This window comes from Amblyraja radiata, chromosome 15, assembly GCF_010909765.2.
Source record: "Amblyraja radiata isolate CabotCenter1 chromosome 15, sAmbRad1.1.pri, whole genome shotgun sequence".
NCBI lineage: Eukaryota > Metazoa > Chordata > Chondrichthyes > Rajiformes > Rajidae > Amblyraja > Amblyraja radiata.
In genome coordinates this window covers 44,672,702-44,695,129 of record NC_045970.1, presented here as the reverse complement: position 1 = coordinate 44,695,129, position 22,428 = coordinate 44,672,702, and the positions used below count along the sequence as shown (strand labels likewise).

General features: G+C 44.0%; 1 protein-coding gene across 35 annotated transcripts in view; it reads right to left on the bottom strand.

The window, feature by feature from the left end:
• The window catches only part of ank3 (ankyrin 3), a 523,147-nt gene that overhangs the window by 292,510 nt on the left and 208,209 nt on the right, over window positions 1–22,428 (bottom strand). For 15 of the 35 annotated variants that reach the window (XM_033034296.1, XM_033034326.1, XM_033034327.1 and 12 more), the window contains exon 1: window positions 9,440–9,667. The exons of 2 other annotated variants lie outside the window; for them this stretch is intronic. In XM_033034296.1, coding sequence (XP_032890187.1) covers window positions 9,440–9,550 — 111 coding nt within the window. In that variant the 5' untranslated portion in view covers window positions 9,551–9,667. Of the gene's footprint in view, window positions 1–9,439; window positions 9,670–22,428 lie in introns of those variants that run through there. 18 more of the 35 variants (XM_033034313.1, XM_033034309.1, XM_033034318.1 and 15 more) reach the window with 5 other exon arrangements.

The following is a 22,428-nucleotide window of genomic DNA, read 5'->3' as shown; positions in this document are numbered from 1 at the left end:
ACTCAATGATGCCGGCAGTCACCGGACAAATCACCAAGTGGGATAGGCCCTTTACAGAGCTGACTACGGGCGCTGTCTGCAGGTTGATTGGCTTGGTGTATGTGTAAATTGTCCCTAGTGTGTGTAGGATAGTGTTAATATGCGGTGTTAATATACCAATGGGCCTGTTTCTGCTCTGTATCTCTAAACTCAGTAATAATCTGTCCCCGATCACTCTTCTTCCCGGAAAATATCCAATTAACATGACATACTTTGATTTTCAGGGCCATAGCCATTCGTCTTTTTTTTTAAGTTTTGTTTATGACCCATGGTTGGCCACCTTCTTCAGTGTTTTAAAACTGAATATCATTGGCTTTGTTTATTTTCCTTCCTACCTCATCCATCAGTATGGGAGGATTGGAAGCAATAGTAGAGTAGGGGTGGGTGGCACGGTGGTGCAGCGGTAGAGTTGCTGCCTTACAGCACCAGAGAGCCAGGTTCAAGCCTGACTACAGGCGCTGTATGCACGGAATTTGTACATTCTCCCTGTGACCCGTGTGGGGTTTCCCCGGGTGCTCCGGTTTCCTCCCACATTCCAAATGCGTACAGGTTTCTTGGTAAATGGCTTCTTTTGGTAAAAATTATTACAAATTTATTAAAAATGTCTAAATCACCCAGTCCTTGGTAGCCTTGCCTCGCCATTAAAATGCATTGATTTATTTTTTTCCACTCAAGGGCTGACGTGAGCAAGTGGTGGTGAATTGCTCCCTGTTTGCATAATGCTGCTGGCAACCCCTGACGAGTTCAACATCAGATCACAGTCATAAAGTTGCCAATAAAGCTGCATGCTTCCAGGTTGATAGGGATGTCCAAGCATAGCAGCACTTAACATTGGTAAACGTGGGCAGTCGTCTGAGAACTTGGCACTTCCCAACCAGCTTCACCCAAAAGTAACGCGAAGGCTAAAATTCTCGAGCAAGCCTAGGAACTCAAAGAACTTGGTACATGTGTATACAGATCTCTGAAGATGGCAGGATAGTCAGAGGCTTAAAGGATGCATATGGGATCTTGAGCTTTATAAATTAAGATTGAGCACAAATCAAGCAGGACAGGACCGGTACAGTGAATGGTATGGCTCTGGGTAGTGTTGTAGAGCAGAGGGCTCACAGAGTGCCGGTTCATAGTTTGCTGATGGTGGAGTCACAGGTAGATCGGGTGGTCAAAAAGGCTTTTGGCATATTGGCCTTCATCAGCCAGAGTATTGAGCATAGAAGTTGGTAGGTCATGTTGCAGTTGTGTAAGACGTTGGTGAGACCACATTTAGAGTTTTGTGTTCAGTTCTGGGCACTGTGTTATAGGGGTCAAGCAAAGAGCGTTCACATCGCTGCCCTGTTTTCACCAATCATTCCACCACCACGCACAAGAAGCACAAGACCAGGGCCGGTGCTAGGAATTGCGGGGCCCAATTGGAAAACTGATGGCGGGGCCCCTACTCTAGAAAAGTAAAAATTTATGTATGTTTATATTTCGTGTAGTTTCGGGAATTTTAAGGCAAGCTGGTTGGTGATTGGATGCAACCCCCCTAGAGACAGCGTTTGATTGGCCGCCAAATAAATTTGTCAAATCTGTAACAAAAATCGCTGGTCGGTGCGAACTCAGTGGACTATCTGGTTGTATCTCCAAACTAATCTGGTTGTATCTCCAAACTAATCTGGTTGTATCAACCAGACTATCTGGTGGTATCTCCAAACTAAACAGTATAACATGCAGGTACATTCATTTAAAATTAAATTCAGTGATTATTTCACATGATTTCTCACTGTGTAAAGCTCAATATCTGACCAATTTCTGTTTAACACGTTTGGTCTGCCGTGAGCATTTTTCGTTGCATCTCGTTGCATCTCCCCTTTTCCTAATCGGCCACAATTCAGATAATAGTCTACTTTCCTGTTTTTGCCACCAAAGTGGATAACCTCACATTTATCCACATTATACTGCATCTCCCATGCATTTGCCCACTCACCCAGCCTATCCAAGTCACCTTGCAGCCTCCTAGTTTAGAGGGGTTTAAACGGTTTAGAGATGTTTAGAGGGCTTCAGATGGGTTCAGGTGTGTTTACAATTGTTTAGAGGGGAATAGAGGGAAATAGGGGGGGCTAGAGGGGGTTTAGACGTGTTCTGAGGGTCCCAGAGGGGTTTAGAGACGTTATAAGCCCCCCGTGAGAAATTGTAATTCTCTGAAATTGAAGATAGACATAAAGCTGGAGTAACTCAGCAGGACAGGCAGCGCAGCGACTCTGGAGAGAAGACCCTTCTTCAGACCGCACTGAACTCGCGTCGATGAGAGTACTTGTGATTGTCTGAAGAAGGGTCTCGACCAGAAACACAACCCTCTCCCCAGAGCCGCTGCCCGTCCCGCTGAGCCACCTTCAACTTCAGAGCCAAACAAAAAAACACAGAGTGCTGGAGGAACTCAGCGGGCCAGGCGAATGCTTCACCCGCAGGGTTTCTCCAGCATTTTTGTCTACTGCAAAACGTCAACGATTCCGGGAATGCTGAGGGGACAGGGTGATAGAGAGGGAGTGGGAGAGCTAGAGAGAGACAATATGGGGAGCGGGAGAGAGAGCGCGAGAGAAAGAGGGAGGGAGGGAGGGAGTGAGCAAAAGACAGAGAGACACAACCAAAGATCCGCTATAAGATCTTTGGACACAACGTGGGTCGGTAGGTGAATGACAAACCTGCACACCAGGAAGAAGCCCCTTCTCGCGGTCCGGGGCCCTCACTCATGATGGTGAGTTAAATGAAATTCTCAACGTGTCATCGATCTACATTCCTCAGTAAATGTAATTGTGTTTTAAACAAGTATTAATGACGCCGCGTGAATTTTATTCAAAGGAACACGGCGTCATTAAAGGTACACAAAATTGCTGGGGAAACTCAGCGGGTGCAGCAGCATCTATGGAGCGAAGGAAATAGCCGAGTTTCCCCAGCAATTTTGTGTACCTTCGATATTCCAGCATCTGCAGTTCCCTTTTGAACACGGCGTCATTAATACTTGTTCAAAACACTATAACATTTACTGAGGAATGTGGATAGATGCAGATTCATGACATCGCATAACAAGGTGTTAAGTACTTACCGTTAAGAAGTGCTAACAGCACTAGTTAACAAATTGTTTGTGTATGATGGCCGTGCAGTGGTTGTTATACATGTTCGTTTAAAAAAAATCCGGATGGCGAATTAAAAAAAATCTTTATTTAACAAAGAGAATTCGTATTTCCGTACGAAATACTGAACATTAGTGCGGGGCCCCGCTTAGGCGCGGGGCCCAATTTGGAGCAATCGGTCAAATCGGCTTAACGCCAGCCCTGCACAAGACAGACACCATTGTATGCAGATGCCGAGAAGTGTGTTGAGCTCTGGCTGAACAACTTCTAATCTTGTGTGTGGACTCGAAGAAGAAGAAGAAGACTGTGTTATAGGAAAGATGTTGCCTAGCTGGAAAAGGTACAGAGAAGATTTACGAGGATGTTGCCAGGACTAGAGTGTCTGGGCTATAGGCAGAGGTTGGGTAGGCTAGGACTCTATTCCTTGGAGTGCAGGAGGATGAGGGGTGATCTTATACAGGTGTATATGATATTGAGAGGAAGAGATCGGGTAGATACACAGAGCCTCTTGCCCAGAGTAGGTGAATCGAGGACCAGAGGATTTAGGTTTAAGGTGAAAGGGAAAAGATTTAATAGGAATCTGAGGGTAACTTTTTCACACAAAGGGGGGTGGATGTATGGAACAAGCTGCCAGAGGAGATAGTTGAGGCAGGGATTATCCCAACATTTAAGAAGCAATTAGACAGACACATGGATAGGACAGGTTTGGAGGGATATAGACCAAATGCTGGCATGTGGCTGGGACATGTTGGCCGGTGTGGTCAAGTTGGGCCGAAGTTTCCACACTGTATCACTCAATGAGTCTATGACAAGGGAGTCTTCCGAAAAGTCTTTACTAAACACTGGTTCAGCCTTAACTGGAATAGTGCATTTAGGAACAGTGTGAAAGCCTTAGAGAGTATTTTGTGAAAATGTGCTCAAATGGTGGAAAGAATGAGGGACTTCAGCTACCTGAGAGAGTTGGAGACATTGAAGTTATCTTCAGAGCAGATAAAGCTATAGAGAGATTTGATAGAAGTGCTTAAAATTAAGAGTGTCTGTATAATGTAAGCACAATGGTCCTATTAGCATGTCAAGTACTAGAGAACACCCATTAACAAAATATAAATAGAAAGTGCTGGAAAAACTCAAGTTTGACAGCATCTGCAGATAAAGAAACATGGTTGATGTTTCAGGTCAAAGCCCTCTACAAGAAATGCTGGAAATACTTTAACCTAACAAAAGGTCATCCATCCATCTACAACTGTAACTCGTGTTTCTGTTTCAGTGGATATTTTTAAGGCAAAGATAGACAAATTCTTGATTAGAACGGGTGTCAAGGGTTGTGGGGAAAAGGCAGGCAAATTGGATTAGGAGGCAGAGATCAGCCACGATTGAATTGCAGAGTAGACTCGATGAGCCGAATGGCCTAATTCTACTCCAATAACTTGTGAACTTGTTCCTCTGTCTTGCTGAGAATTTTCAGCTTTTTAAAAGATTTTTACTTCAGATCTATGGCATCTACTTAAAAAAAAACATTTTGAAACCTGTCTCTGTGGAGTTGGCCCATTCCCCCAGTGAATGCTTGCGTTTCCTTCAGGTGCTCCGGTTTCCTCCCACATCCCAAAGATCGCAATGAATGGCGGTGCTGGCTCGAAGGGCCGAATGGCCTCCTCCTGCACCTATTTTCTATGTTTCTATGTGCAGGTTTGTAGATTCATTAATCTCTCTGTAAATTGCCCTTGGTGTGCAGGGAGTGAATGCGAAAATGGGATAACATAAGAACTAGTGTGAAATAGGTGATCGATGATCGACGTGGACCCGACGGGTTGAAGGGCTTGTTTCCATGCTACATCTCTAAAATCAACTAATGCACCTTCAGGCGATGCTTATAAAAAACATGCATGGGTAACAAGATGGGCTAGGCCTCACCGATCAGATTCCAACTTTGGTGGCTAAGTTGTCAGAAAAGGCCAGTTAGCACTGTTGAATTGAAAATATCGAAAGATATAACACGGAAACAGGCCCTTCTGCCCATCAGGTCCATGCCAACCATCCATCACTCGTTCACACGATTCTATGATATCCCACTTTCTCATGAACTGTTGACACACTGGGGGCAATGTACAGAAGCCACTTAACCTACAAGCCCGTACATCTTTGGGATGTGGGAGGAAACCGGAGCATGGGAGGAAACCCATGCACTCACAAGGAGAACGTGCAAACTCAACACAGGTGGCAGTTTTTCCACACAGATGGCATAATGTCCAAACATCGCAGCACTTAACATTGGTAAACAATGGGCAGCCGTCTGAGAACGTAGCACTTCCCAACCAACTTCACCCAAAAGTAATGCTGTGGCTAAAATCGATGTAGGAGATACCAGCAGCACCATTTACCAACTATTTTTACAACTACTTTCCATTTTTGTCTGAAAAGTTGTTCCCTTTGCAGCAATCCAATATAAGACAATGGGATGAACTCAAGCTAAGTGAAAACTTTATATCACTGCATGTTTTAATTAATTTAATTAATTAACAGTCCCTTCATTCCACCGAGTCCACAGCGAACAGCGACCCCCGCACACTAATGCTATCCTACACACATTGTGGACAATTTACAATTATACCTAGCCAATTAACATACAAACTTGTACGTCTTTGGAGTGTGGGAGCAAACCAGAGATCCCGGAGAAAACCTACGCAGGTCACGGGGACAACATACAAGCTCTGTACAGACTGCACCCCAGGTAAGGATTGAAGCCGGGTCTCTGGCACTGTAAGGCAGGAACTCAACCCTGCGCCTCCGTGCCACTCACATTAGTTCTTTAACTGCAAAACATTCACTGACCTTCACTACTTACACACAAGGAATGAAGGGGTACAGGTCACGTGCAGGCGGAATAGATTGGTATAACTTGGCATGATGTTCAGGGTGAACATTGTGGACCGTTGTGCGTGACTCTGTGCTGAACTTATATTCTATGTTTAGCAGATGACATAGTATGGGAGATAAAAAAGTGCAATGGTACAGATGAGTCTATGCAGCAAATATCAAGTGCCGTACAATGGCAACTGAACGGGCGATACATGGGAAGCAAGGATGTTACTGTATATATTTATCATGTTCAGAAATGAGTGTAGAAGGTCTTTGACAGGAACATCACACTAGATTGTTTGCATTGCATAAATACTGAAAATGCACCAAGAATCAAAAGGTTCTCGTTCTAGTCAATGACTCTAAATCTCTTGATTAGTTCGGGCATCAGGGGTTATGGGGAGAAGGCAGGAGAACGGGGTTAGGAGGGCAAGATAGATTAGCCATGATTTAATGGCGGAGTAGACTTTTAGTTTAGTTTAGTTTAGAGATACAGTGCGGAAACAGGCCCTTCGGCCCACCAAATCCGCGCCGACCAACGACCCCCGCACACTAACGCTATCTTACACACACCAGGGACTAATTACCATTTTACCAAGCCAAGTAGCCTACAAACCTGTACATCGTTTGGAATGTGGAAGGAAACTGGTGCTCCTGGAGAAACCCATGCAGGTCACGGGGAGAATGTACAAACTTCGTACAGACAGCACTGGTGGTCAGGATCGAACCCTGGCCTCTGGCGCTGCAAGGCAGCAACTCTAACGCTGCACAACCTTGATGGGCAGAATGGCCTAGTTCTGCTCCTATAACTTATGAACTAACTTAGTGCTTGTGGTTCCTATTGTAGGTTTTCCAAACCAAAAATCGGTTACACAAAAATGGTAGAACCTTTATTCTCATGTTCAGCTTAATGTTTGTGTTTTCTGAGTCATTTGTAATTGTCACTGTATGTCATGTTGTTACATGTGGGCAGAGCACCAAGGCAAATTCCTTGTATGTGAATACTTGGCCAATAAACTTACTTACTTACTTACATGAGAGCCCCATTAATAATTGTTCAGGGCAGTTTGTTCTCATCCCGACTGCCTTGCTACAAACAGTTCTCCCAAGCGTGCTGGCCGACATGGAACATGCAGCAACAGTTCGTCACGTGAAAAGACAAAGAGCACAAGAACACCGGACCTCTTCCAACTCTGCATCAACTCCTACCCAAATCAATATGCAGCCAAGTCCACACACTGGCTAAAAATAAGACTGGATTTGTTCTGGCAGTCTAAAAGCCCATGACAGCACAAAGAACAGTGTAAATTCCATGAACCAACATAGCTCGCATCCATGTACAGCAACCGCGCTACAAAACACAGAGGTTCACTGGGGAGTGGTTTTGGATTCAGTCATGACCTCTAACAACAGGACCTGAGAATCTACACAGAATCCTTTACCCTGCCGACCATTTTCGCATTTCAATGGAGCACAGGCCTGCAGCGCATCAGGAAGTCACACTTAAACACAGTTTACATTTAGTAGGAACAGGCAGGCACACCTCCTCAGATCTGAGAGGCCTCAGTCATTCCTTCGAAATGACCAGTGCTGAGGCTCTATAAGGCGCTGGTCAGGCCGCATTTGGAGTACGGCAGGCAAATTTGGGCCCCGTATCTGAGAAAGGATATGCTGGCTCTGGAGAGGGTCCAGAGGAGATTTACAAGAAGAATGATTCCAGGAATGGGTGGGTTAGCATATGATGAACATTTGACAGCACTGGGTCCATACTCACTGGAGTTTAGAAGCTTGAGGGGGGGACCTCATTGAAACTTACAGAATAATGAAAGGCACAGTGGATGTGGAAAGGATATTTCCACTGGTGGGAGAGTCTAGGACCAGAGGTCACAGCCTCAGAATTAAAGGGCGCTCTTAGAAAGGTGAGGAGGAGAGGAACTTATTTAGTCAGAGGGTAGTTAATCTGTGGAACCCATTGCCACAGAGGGCAGTGGAGGCCATTTTTAAGGCAGAGGTCGACACATTCTTGATAGGAATGGGTGTCAAGGGTTATGAGGAGAAGGCAGGAAAATGGGATCGGGAGGCAGAGAGATTCGCCATGATTGAATGGCGGAGTGGACTCGATGGGCTGAACGGCCTAACTCTATAACTTGTGAACCTGTGAATCATTATAACAACGCAAAAGACATCAGCTGTTCCTCCTCACTGCCAATGTGACTGTGACTTAGACGGGCAAGGTGAGAGGTTGAGGGTTGATTCTTGAAGAGGGACAGAGGCAAGGACATGTTCTGCAGGCTTCTTGGGCATTAATTATATATATATATTATATAAATATATATATATATCAGATGGCTAGGGATTTTATCCAACACTGAAGGCCATGCATATATATATGCATGTCGTTCAGTGTTGGCAGCACCACTGTTTGGATAAAATCCCTAACCATCTGATAAGAGGATAAGAAAAGTTGTGACAAAGCAGTGTGGAGAGATACAACCCAAGTTCCTATTCCGTGCATAATATATCAAACATGATGGGCATATCTAATTCAGTCGATGCAACGTAGTTAATAGATATCCAGTGTTCAAAATCTAATTAGAATTTACTTTTACTAAAAATATAACACCAAGCTACGGAGGCTGCTAATGATGTGCCAAGGCTGAGAATTATGATGATATGAATTAAAAAAACGTGGCAATCTAATACATCCTTCTGACAATAGAAAAAAAATGTCTAAATTCCAAAGCAGCAAAATGCACTGCACAGCCACATAATCATTATGGGAGTGGATGGGTTAAGGTCACACAGAACACAATGTGTCTACTGCTAATTATCACCTAAAAATAGAAGAACCCTGTTCAAAATGAGGGCAGCAAACTAACCGGTTACATCTCTAACTCGGTATTCATTGTTCTCCTTCTGTGAGGTTTATCAAGTGCTCATGCTTAAAGAGACACTAGCCCATGTCCGTTCCAGATATCATTTAATTGACTTAAACATGGATCGCGGTTCCACGATGAGACATTTGCACATTTTTTTGGTAATCCCACAGCATCGATTAAAGCCAGTTTCAAAAACCCAAAGCATAGACAACGACAGCAACAAAAAAAAAGATAATATTCGCAGCACCAAATGGCTCCCGTTCCAGTGAAATTAAAACCCACCCTTCATGCTGGCTCCCCCCTTCCTGGAAAAAAAGCACATCCCACACCGACACTGCAGTCCACAATGAGGGACAGACAGAGGCAGATTCCCAGCAAACAAAACATTTGCAGCACCAGCAAATGGACATTAACCGCAGGAAACATTAGTATCAGGTAGTGCTCGCGTACAGAAGCTTCCACCATGCAGACTTTAACAGTGAATCTTCAATTTGCAGCGCTCCGCGTATTGGAATTAGAACAATGGAACGTGTCAATGGGGTAAATCTGCCAAGGTACCTTTTTCCTTCGATCCCGTGAGCGTTTTCTGTGTTTCTTGATGACTTTATCATCCTCGGTCACAACTTCCAATTCCCGGTTCTTCTTGAGATGGGAGGCAGCGTGAGCCATCCCCGAACGTGTGTTACCTCCGACCAAATATGACGGCTCGGGAAAGGTACGATCCTTGGCAACCTGACACAGCCACCGTTCTCAGCAATTGTTTCTCCTCTCCCTCCCTCCCTCCCCCCCCTCTCTCTCTCTCCCTGCTTCAAATCGCTGGCAGAGAATTAAAAATTGTGGAAGGTGGCGATCACGAGGAAAGTGCAGTCGGTCGTGACAGGTTTGAGCTTCATTTTCCCCGATCGACGTCTGCAGCTCGAGAAGGAGGCAATCTTCGCCCTGTGCACTCTGTCTGGAGCATCAATATAGTGAAGAAGCCAGCTGGGATAGTGAAAGCAGCATCACAGATACATCTCCTGCTACAAGCTGGAAGCGCCTAAATTACTTCAGTGGAGGGGGGGGTGGGGGGGATGCGGGAGGGGAGATCCAGTCAGGGGTGCTGCTTAAGTACCGAGAGCTGTACCAACGCACTCATGTTATAATCGTGCCGCAGTCATATTTTTTCTCATCGTCTCACACAAACCATTTTTATTTTTGGCTCTAACCGGGCAGGCGTCAGGGGACACGTCGGACATGCGCTGGTACATTGGACCAGGTCGTCCCACACTGCTGGTGCAGACTAGAGGCAGAGGAATAAAAATGACATTCCCAATTGACAAATTTGGTCACAGAGGCCGAGTGTTTTGGAGTGGAGAAATGGGGAGGGGGGGGGGGGGGGGGGGAAACAGGGACCAGGGGTCCCAGGTCAGTCACGTTCACCGCACCTTGCCCTCGACGGGCACATTCCACCGACATATTTTAAAACATTGCCCGTGTTAGCCGGGGCAGAGCTGCTCCCCTTTGGGAATTGGTCTTTACCATGTACTGCATGACAGGTCTAAATATGTAATCGCACTCGCTCACAGTACAGTCACTACAGTTGCAAGGGCCGTCCCCTGGGCTAGTCTCTATTCACTTTGTTCGACAAGGAGGGGAGAGACAGAAGGAAAAAAAATCCTCATTTCTCTAACACGACTGTGTCTGTTTTAACGTCCCTTTCTGGAGGCACAAGGAGATTCGAATCATTTGATTGTGTTTTTTTTTGCCACCTGCGCCCTTGGTGCTACAGACTGCAGCTTCTGAATATTCATGATGGGTGGGAGAGAGAGAGAGAGAGGAGAAGAGAGGGGGAGAGAGAGACGAGGAGAGAGAAAAGAGAGAGAGAGGAGAGCTAGAGTATAGCGGTAGGTGGAGGAGAGCGGAGGAGTGAGGGAAGAGGGTGTGGTCGATTTGAGTCATTTTCCTGTGGATATGCTATCACTCTCTCGCTCTGTCCTCTCCTCTCTTCTCTTCGCTTACTATATCTCTCTCTATCCTCTCGGGAGAGACGAGAGAGGGAGAGAGAGAGAGAGAGAGAGAGAGAGAGAGAGGGAGAGAGAGAGAGAGAGAGAGGGAAATACACAGCAGTGAGTATACGGCAAGAACGTAGTAACATCCAAAACTATAGATAGAAAATGGAGTTTTCCCCTTGGAATAATAAAAAGCCATGTCGTACCAGATATTACAGGGGACATGTCTGCAAGCTGACTGTATTTGCCATTGGAAGCAAGTCGCAGTGAATAAATATCCCTCAATTCAGAAATGTAATGAAAAGGCTATTGTTAGGTGCGAAAGAAAAGTCAGCTATTAATAGCTTACGGAGCAGAATCATTGTGGAGATGGATTGTTTTTGTGACAGGCTAGCAGGGCAATGTAAATTGTGTTGTTCGACAAGTCTTTATTACAAAGGGGGATTTTTTTGGAAACGGGCGTGATCAGGAACAAATGGCAAGGATGGAGGTGTGCCCAGGGGGCTGGGATTCCTCATTTACACCTAATGCGGTCTTCGGTTTATGTAGGAGAGGGATTTTATTTCCCCTCCTCCAGCTTGGCTGCATCAGCTTCTGTAGCCCGATCCATTGCACTGGTTTAGCGCGGGTACAACCAGTACCAGTACAAGTGTGGGCACAGTTGTATTAAAGATGGGGTGTGAAAGCGCATTTAAAAAAAAAAGATTACAATGGCCAGTGTTCGTGTTTGGAGAAATTGTGTGTCGGTGTATCAGCTAAGTCGTTCCCTATCTCTCTTTCCCTTGATCTGAACCACATCAGTGATAGCCAGCATCCCCTGCACCCGTCTCTTGGAAGAATCGCATCAATTCAGTGCGAGTAGTTTAAAGTGTACGCATCGCCTGAACATAATCTATTCCAGTTTCATTGAAGTGAACGTAGATAAAATGAAAAGACTGAGCGACAGGAATGGCGACTCCGGGTTTTATACCTGCCATTTAAGTGGCCCAACGCGCTCCAATCAAAACCGATACCTGTGGATTTAACGCTGACCTGCCCGTCGGTACTAATGGATGCAGGAAGGCAGAAATGGAACCATGCCAGCTCGTCTCTGCATTTGTGGTTTAGTTTGGTCTTATTTTTAAAATCACAATTAGAAGAATGAGTCCCAGCCAGAGAGCAGCAATCAGTAATCAGAATCGATCATGAAGTTACAATGGCACAAGTACTGGTACGCTAAAAGTTGGCCCATGATAAGTGAGCTGTGTAGGTCCAATAATTCCATAATGCGTGTACATCACGACTGCTGTCATGTACTCCCTCAGTCAATCAACATCTGAATAACGTTGGGGTGGCACAGTGGCGTAGCGGTAGATTTGCTGCCCTCGAGCGCCAGAGACTCAGGTTCGATCCTGACCACAGATGCACGTTCTTCCCATGGCCTGCGTGGGTTTTCTCCGAGATCTTCTGTTTCCTCTCACGCTCCAAAGACGTGCAGGACTGCAGGCTAATTGGCTTGGTATAAATGTAAAAGTGTACCTAGAGATTTTGCCGGCACATTAATATCGCCCTGGATAGGAGGAATGGGTGACGCTTCGGGCCGAGACCCTTTTCAGACGGAGAGTCAGGGGAGACGGAGACACAGAGATATGGAAGGGTCAGGTGCACATCCTTCTTGGGTCATTGGCTGCTTGAATAATGCACGACGTAGCTGGGTGGTGGGGGAAATCGGCAGGGAAGGGGAGGAGAGTTGACAGGTTTCTTGGAAAGAATATCACAGGGGCAGTACAGTGGTGCAGCTGTAGAGTCGCTGTTTACTGTGCCAAAGGCCCAGGTTCCATCCTGACTACGGGTTACTTCAAGTAACCTCAGGTAGCCCTTGCTCTCTCTCTCTCTCTTCATCATCCCCCCACCCCCCCACCTTCCTAGTTCTTCCATTAGTCCCACTTTCTCTGCCTACATTCTTTCTCTGTCCTACCTGAAGAAGGGTCTCGACCCGAAACGTCGGCAATTCCTTCCCCCCGAAGATGCTGCCTCACCCGCTCCAGCATTTCTCCAGCATTTTGTGTCTGCGTTCGACTTTACCAGCATCTGCAGTTCTTTCTTAAACAACTGACTACAGGTGCTGTCTATATGGAGTTTGCACGTTCTCCCCGTGGCTACATGGGTTTTGTCTGGGAGTTCCAGTTTCCTCCCTCATCCCAAAGACGTGTAGGTTTAGAGGTTAATTGGCTTCGATAAAATTGTACATTGTCCCTAGTTTGAAGGATAGGGCTAGTGTACAGAATAGCTGGTCGGTGCAGAATCGGTGGGCCGAGGGGCCTGTTTCTGCGCTGTATCTCGAAAGTGTAAAGTCTAAAAGAATGTGTTGCAAGGAAATAGTGGGGAATGACAGTGTCCTGAGGGCTGGCACAGAAGCGCCAGGCCAAATGGCCTCTTCCTCTGCTGTAAGGAAATAACGAAAAACATGAAATATTAATACCTGTACTAACGGAGCATTGAATTCCATTAAAGTCACTGGCCTGATGAAAATCAATGATTTCCCAAGAAAGGGACACACGATATTGGCCCACAGTAGATTGTGCAGCTATGATGTTGACAAGGCTATCAGTTTTCACCACCATTTGGAAAAACCAAGCAAGGGTATTTTGACTATTATTTCATCTGCTGCAGAGAGGAATCCTGTAACCCGTTTCATTTTTAAAATTAGATATTGGAATCTCCAAAACAGGTAAGTATGGCTATTTATATTGGCTTCAGATGTACAGAGGCCTAACTCCTGAAACCATTCCCTCTCCTTGGCAGTCCTGTTCATCAGCTTTTTCCATCACAATCGAGAGAGATCATTTTATGGATGCATTGGTTATTTTTGAAATAGTCAGGTTATAAATAGTGCTGAAAATATCACTTTGTTACACAAGTTGTGAGTTATAAATTTCTTTTTAAGTTATCGTCATTAATTAGCAGGTTCTTTGGCATTTTATTTGTAATTCCCCTCAAGTAAATATATATATTTTTTAAATTATTTTATTTAATTCTTTATTTCGAACAGAATAAAAGAATAAAAAGCAAGTGTGAAACAACATACAAAAAACAAAAAAAAACAAAACAAGAATATTTATAGTGTCATAAACAAGATTTATAAATAAATGAAATCATGTGTGTCCGAAAAGGAGCAGGAAGAAGCCAAAGCTTATTAATTCCCACCCCTTATTCAACTGCTTATACAAATTTAGCAGCTATAAACACCTATTTCAAAATATAATCTAAATTACAATATATTTTATATTATATTATATATTATATATATTATAATATATTACATATTACAACATATTTACTATATATATTACAATATAGTTACTATAATATATATATTATAGTATGTGTATATAGATATACATGAATTGCTGGAGTAACTCAGAGGGAAAGGCAGCATCTGTGGAGAGAAGGAATGGGTGATGTTTTGGATCGAGACCATTCTTCAGACCCGATCCGAAACGTCACCCATTTTGTCTCTATCTTCGGTTTAAACCAGCATCTGTAGTTCCTTCCTATATATACTTATGTATATATTCATAAGTATATATAGGTATACACACATATATGTGTATATGTGTGTGTATATATATATATATATATATATATATTACACAATATATTACAATATATTTTAAAGAAATTCATTCATACTCTAGCTACGTAATGAAATATATGCAGGTTTCAAGGATTTGGACCAATAAATGGAGAAGCACATCCTGAGGATTTATAAAAGTTCAAAGGTCTTCATTGGCAGTGAACTGTCAGATCCATGAGGGCAATCCAAGGTCAAGACACCAGGTCCCTTTCACACCTTACCCTTCCATCTTCCCGCTTCCCTCTCCCGATTCTCGGTCTGAAGAAGGGTCTCGAACCGAAATATCACCCATTGCTTCTCTCCAGAGATGCTGCCTGTCTCCACCGAGTTACTCCAGCATTTTGTGTCTATCTTCAGTGCAAACAAGCATCTGCAGTTCCTTCCTCCACCATGGCCCCTAGTCGCTCCTGATTTCTTCCTACTCACCACAGGATGACCCTAACACCCAGGCCTCGAACTTAATCATGTCCACAACGTTGGTAATGGAAGGTGCGAGGCAGCAAAGAACAGCGGGTGCTGGTTTATGCCAACGATAGACACAAAGTGCTGGAGTAACTCAGCAGGTCGAGCAGCACCTCTGGAGGAAAAGGATAGGTGACGTTTCGGATCGAGACCCTTGGCTGCAGGAATATAGGCAAGAAGGCAAGTGAGGACCAAGCAGAACCCTGGCCGTTCAATCAATGTTGTGTTAGATTACACCCTGCTAAACATTGGGAAAACATTGTACATTCACGTGGTTGCATGGTTAATCATATCCAAATTTAAATGCTAATGTGCCTGTCCCACTTAGGTGACTATTTAGGCGACTGCCAGGGACTAATTTTAATGGAATTCACCTATGACAACCTATGACAACACATACGGCAACCTACGACACCTACGACAGCCTACAACAGCAAAGATTGTCGCCACTGTCGGCAAAAAAATGTCAACATGTTGAAAATTTTGCGACAGTCGTCTGTAGTCGACCGAAAAAAATTTGCCTAAGTGGGACAGGCCCATTAGTTTTTTGCTTAAAAACTTCCACAAGGTCCACCACCTTCCGTGGTGTCAAGACAACACAAACCATTTCACACTCAATGGAGTTTATTCATTGCTGCACTGCAGGAAACACAGCAGCCAATTTCCTTGTTACAAAGGATGTGTAATGCCCCGTCCCACTTAGGAAACCTCTGGAGACTTTGCGGCCCACCCAAGGTTTCCGTGCGGTTCCCGGAGGTTTTTGTCAGTCTCCCTACCTGCTTCCACTACCTGCAACCTCCGGCAACCACCTGCAACCTCTGGGAACCGCACGGAAACCTTGGGTGGGGCGCAAAGTCTCCAGAGGTTTCCGTTCAGGTTTCCTAAGTGGGACAGGGGCATTAGGATGAAAATTAAAGACAAACAGGGTGGTATGTATCTGGGATGAGCTGCTAGAGGAAGTGGTTGAGACTAGTATTATAACAACATAAAAAAGACATTTGGACAGGCACGTGGATATGAGAGGATAAGAGGGATATGGGTCAAATGGGACTAGCTTACGTGGGCATTTTAGTTGGCATAGATGGTGGGCTGAAGGGCCTGCCTGAAAGGCTCGATGTATGACAATGATTGACACAAGCTCTGCCCTACTCTTCTTCAAATGGTCAGATTCTTCCTTAGACTCTAACAAATTCTTGCTTAGAACGGGTGACGGGTGTCAAGGATTATGGGGAGAAAGCAGGAAAATGGAATTAGGAGGCAGAGGTCAGCCATGATTGAATGGTGGAGTAGAGTAGACTCGATGGTCCAAATGGCCTAATTCTACTCCGATAACTTGTGAACTTGTGAAGATGAGTAGGGCTGATTCTCGTGTCCTGTCAATCATTGCCATACAGCAGGGGTCGGCAACCTTTTTTGCATAGGGGCCAAGACGCATGTTTGTGAGCGCATGGCGGGCCACATCTATGGCCACAGTTAATAAATGGAGGTTAAAATAATACATACTAACTAAATTAATAATTAGTAATAATACATACTAATTGTACATAGTTTTTATGTGTTTTTCAATTAGTTTTCTGCAGTTTCCAGATCGCCTGCGTGCCCCGGGACTGGCTTCAGTTCCCACGTCACCTGCGAGCCCCGGGACTGGCTGTAGCGCCCAGGTCGCGAAAACTAATTGAAAAAAAATACGCATGCGGGCCGGATGATTTCGGGTTACGGGCCGTAAGATTGCAGATCCCTGCCATACAGTGTGGAAGCAGGTCCTTCAGCCCACTTCGTCCATGCTAACCAAAATGCATATGTAAACTAAATGAGCGTTCTAATGACCATCTGATAGGCTATCGGCAGCAGGAACACTGCTCACCAAACTACACTTGAAACTGGCCGTACATAAACTTTTCAAACAGTAGGAAGTATTCAATTCAAATGCAAACATTCAAATAAACGAAATGCAAAATAGTGTACCATGCAGTTTCAAACTTTTTTTAAAACCACCAGGCTTGTAATTTGTTTGTGAGCAAAACTACTCCAAAAAAGAAAGATGTCATTGTCTTTACAAATAATGCATGTTGACAAACACATGCGCTTCTAAATTAGGCAGGCACCAGATCTAAAAAAGTTTCCATTCATTTTTCACTAAGTCCCCAGAGCTAGTCACAAATATGAATGGACATGGAAAAAGAATAAAAATAAAATGGAAATTATTTTTTACTATGCTGCAGAACATACTTCTTTGTAGGAAATATTGAATAGTCTTCCAGTGGAGGAATTTGCAAAACTAAAACTTGCAAAACTAAAACTAAAGGTTAAGAATTAAAGTCAACTCAAGACACATGGCCATAACCTACTTAACGTCGATACCATTCAACGATGTATCATAGAATTGTTGTAACAAGGAGGTACCCATTCGGGGCATGGAGTCTATGTTTGCTCCTAACAGAACAATATTAAGTAAGTAAATAAGTTTATTGGCCAAGTATTCACATACAAGGAATTTGCCTTGGTGCTCCGCCCACAAGTAACAACATGACATACAGTGACAGTTACGAATGACTCAGAAAACACTAAACATTAATAATAATAAGACATTAATGATAAAACACCATTGATCAAGCATATCCTAGATAGACACAAAAATCTTCCTACCATAACCAGAGAGCAGTGCTGAACTACTATCTACCTCTTTGGACTATCCTTGATCGGACTTTGCTGGCTTTACCTTGCACTAAACGTTATTCCCTTATCATGTATCTATACACTGTAAATGGATCGATTGTAATCATGTATTGTTTTTTCTGCTGACTGGTTAGCACGCAACAAAAGCTTTTCACAGTACCTTGGGGTACACCTGACAATAAACTAAACTGAACTGAACGGATCTGAAAAAGCTGGAGTAACTCAGCGGGTCAGGCAGCATCTCTGGAGAAAAGGAATAGGTTACTTCTTGGGTCGAGATTCTTATTCAGACTGAGAATCAGGGGAGAGGGAACCGACAGGTATGAAATGGTACACAGAACAAATTAATGAACGATATGCAAAAAGACAGATCAAAGCCAGCAGCGATGATCAAGGAAAGGTGGAGCCCACAATGGTCCATTGTTGGCTGTGGGGAAGGTGCTAACGAGTAATACAAACAGTGAAACTCTGCAGGACGACAGTGAAACTCCTACTGCGACTAGGGTGGGGGAGAGATGGAGGGAGTTGCATCTACAACTCCTTGCAATTTCTTGGCGCCTTGGGCAGTTGCCAAACCAAGTTGCGATGTGTGCTGATGGAATGTTTTCTAGGTTATATCTATAAAAATTGGCAAGAGTTGTTGGAGACATGCCAAATTTCCTTAGTATTCCCAAAAAGTTGATTATTTATGTGTGTATATATATATATATATATATATATATATATATTCTATGGTATATGGACACACTGATCTGATCTGTATTCATGCCGTTGCCGTTGCCGAACCAGCAGGTCCAGGAACAGCTTCTTCCCGGCGGTTGTCACTCTACTCAACAACGTACCTCGGTGACTGCCAATCACCCCCCCACCCCCCGGACACTCATTATCACTTATTATTATTTATTCAAATCATTTGCTATGTCGCTCTTCCAGGGAGATGCTAAATGCATTTCGTTGTCTCTGTACTGTACACTGACAATGACAATTAAAATTGAATCTGAATCTGAATCTGGGATGCCTACAATATTCTGTTGCGCTGCAGCAAGCAAGAATTTCATTGTCCTATCTGGGACATATGACAATAAACTCTCTTGACTTGACTTGACTTGGCATTGGTGTGCTTTCTCAGCCTTAGCATCATTGTGGTTGTAACAGGATACATTATTTGTGTTATTTATGCCCAGGAACTTGAAGCTTTTGACCATCTCCACTTCAGCACCATTGACGATGACACCACAGTGTTTCCTCAATTCAATGACTAGCCCCTTCATCTTGCTGACATTGAGGGGGAGGTTGGTAACATAGAAACATAGAAAATAGGTACAGGCCATTCGGCCCTTCGAGCCAGCTGATCATCCAAAATCAGTACCCTGTTCCTGCTTTCTCCCCATATCCCTTGTTGTCTCAACACCATGTTACTAAGCTCTCTATCTCCTCCCTGTACCCTGCCTTATCATTGATGTGGTCCACCTCGGAAATATCTTTCCACAGGTGTCGCTTGACCTGCTAATTTGTCGAGCATATTCTATTTCTATTCCAGGTATTCAACATCTACCCTGTTTCCAATCTGTTTCCCTCTCCCCTGACTCTCAGTGTGAAGAAGGGTCTTGACCCAAAACGTCACCTATTATTTTTCTCCGGAGATGTTGCCTGACCCACTGAGTTACTCCAGCACTTTGTGTTGGAATCTCATGTAGATGTAGAAGGTGGAATCTCATGTAGATAGGGTGGTAAATAAAGCTTTTGGTGTGCTGGCCTTTAATAAATCAGAGCATTGGGATGTAATGTTAAAATTGTACAAGGCATTGGTGAGGCCAATTCTGGAGTATGGTGTACAATTTTGGTTGCCAAATTATAGGAAATATGTCACAAAATAGAGAGAGTACAGAGGAGATTTACTAGAATGTTGCCTGGGTTTCAGCAACTAAGTTACAGAGAAAGGTTGAACAAGTTAGGTCTTTATTCTTTGGAGTGCAGAAGGTTAAGGGGGGACTTGATAAAGGTCTTTAAAATTATGAGAGGGATAGACAGAGTTGACGTCGATAAGCTTTTTCCATTGAGAGTAGGGAAGATTCAAACAAGAGGACATGATTTGAGAATTAAGGGACAGAAGTTTAGAGGTAACATGAGGGGGAACTTCTTTACTCAGAGAGTGGTAGTTGTGTGGAATGAGCTTCCAGTGGAAGTGGTGGAGGCAGGTTCGATTTTATCATTTAAAATCATTGGTCTTTCGTACAAGGGATGTCGGGAATAAAATAGAGAGTTACACAAAAAAGCTGGAGAAACTCAGCGGGTGCAGCAGCATCTATGGAGCGAAGGAAATAGGCAACGTTTCGGGCCGAACCCCTTCCTCAGACTGATCGCAAGTGTGAAGAAGGGTCATGACCCAAAACGTCACCTATTCTTTTGAGGTTTACAAGGTGCTGGTGAGGCTTTAGCTAGAGTACTGTGTGCAGCTTTGTACTCCACAACGATGCCGTGAGGGCTGAGAATCTGCTCCACAAAGTTTTGTTTAGTTTAGTTTAATTTATAGACACAATAAGGAAATAGGCCCTTTTGCTTATCGTGCCCACACCGACCATCGATCACCCGTTCACAGCAGTTCTTTGTTATCCTACTTATCATCCATTCCCTCCACAGTAAGGGAATATCACAGAGGTAAATTAACCTACAAAACACATCTGGGATGTGGGAGCAAACCCACGCGGTCACGGGGAGAACGTGTGGACTCCGCACAGACAGCGCCAGAGGTCAGGATCGAACCCGGGTCTCCGGGGCTGTGAAGCAGCAGCTCTACCAGCTGCGCCACTGTGCCGCCCCAAAGTTGAGACTCCAGTACCAATCGCATTCTGCACTTTTACTTGCGACATGCTGCTGAAGTGGCAGCTGAAATGCAAGTTCACAATTTCACAAGTTATAGGAAGAGAATTGTGTCGGAAGGAACTGCAGACGCTGGTTTAAACCGAAGATAGGCACAAAAAGCTGGAGTAACTCAGCAGAACAGGCAGCATCTCTGGAGAGAAGGAATGGGTGAAGTTTTGGGTCGAGACCCTTCTTAGAATTGGGCCATTCAGCCTATCGAGTCTACTCCGCCATTCAATCATTGCTGATCTCTGCCTCCTAGTCCCATTTTCCTGCCTTCTCCCCCCCCTAACTCTAGACACCCGTTCTATTGTCTCTCTCTGCCATAAGAGATGCCTTCAGTGGCCGTCTTGCTTCCAGGGACTGACTGTGGACCTCTGGAAGATGTTCCACTCACTTTCAATGGCAATTGTGCAGATTGTGTGGGAGCCAAAACAAGGATCAAGTGATACAAAGCAGTTCTCAGCTCACTGGGAGAGAAACAGCTCGTTCAAACGTTCCAAATGATTTAAACAACTGAAAGCTCAAACAAAACCAAAACACGGACCTCACTTAATGGCAAGGAAGGTTGACTTTTATTTGTTCTAACAGAATATTGTTTTTCTGCACTTTGCAGATGCTGGTTTAAACTGAAGATAGGCACAAAAAGCTGGAGTAACTCAGCGGGTCAGGCAGCATCTCTGATGAAAAGGAATAGGTGACGTTTTCTCAACACAAAACATCACCTGTTCCCTTTCTCTAAGATACTCCTGCTTTTCTTATCTATCTACGGTCTTCACTTACATTGGTTAATACATTTTACTTTCATTTCAATAGCCCTTCAAGATGCTTGGAACCAAGTATATATATATTTTTTTTTTTTTTTTTTTTAAAATAATCAGCACATTTGCTTCAGTCCTGAGGTCATTCTTTTACTTTATGTAATTCCAAAGTGCAGAAAAGGAATATTCTGTCAGAACAAGTAAAAGTCAACATTTCTGCACCTCCCTGGGTAATAGCGCTTTCTTGCTGCAGCATTGCCATATTGCCTGGAACTGGGTAATTCTCTCCCTACTGCTGCTCAAACAATATCGTAAATGATTAAGTTCACACCCAATAATGCATGAAAAGAATAGACATCAACGGTTGGCGGCCCACCGAGACCGCACCGACCAGCGGTCCCTGCACATTAGCGCTACCCAACACACACGAGGAACAATTTTACAATTATACCAAGCCAATTAATCTACAAACTTGCACATCTTTGGAATGTGGGAAGAAACCGAAGATCTCAGAGAAAACCCACATGGGTCACGGGGAGAACGTACAAACTCCGTACAGACAGCACCCGTAGTTAGGATTGAACCAGAGTCTCAGGAGCTGTACGGTAGTAACTCTACCACTGCACACAACATTGAGTTACAACAGTCCACCTGCTTTATCTCCACCCTTTCTATTATGTTATAACTGAACCCAATGGTATCACATTTGATGAACAGCACCTCATATTCCACTGGGTACCTTACAACCTCAGGCCTCGCTCTTCTCTGCAAAAACTTGCAGTGCGTCTTCGATAGATATCACATTTTATTCTCGTTCAAATGCTTCTGAAACACATTATCCTTCTCAATGTAAATGGTATCTTTCCTTAAAACCTTCTTGGTAAAGTATCTTTCGGATCTAGATTTTGGTGTCTAATCCCCAATCCTGGACTTTCCACTTCGTCACTTTAATTTCATGTATCTTGTGTTTTATGACAGATCAATTTCCCTCCTGGGACAAATAAAGTTTGGTTCTATCGTATCGTATCATATGAGATTGCAGTACATATGTAGGCTTGCACTCATGTAGTCTGACTACCTGATATCATTGATAAATTATTGTAGGTTTATTTTGTGCGTTGTTGTATTCAAAGCTGCAGCACGTTCCAGTCCCCTGACGTGTGACTCTTGATGCTGCTTGAC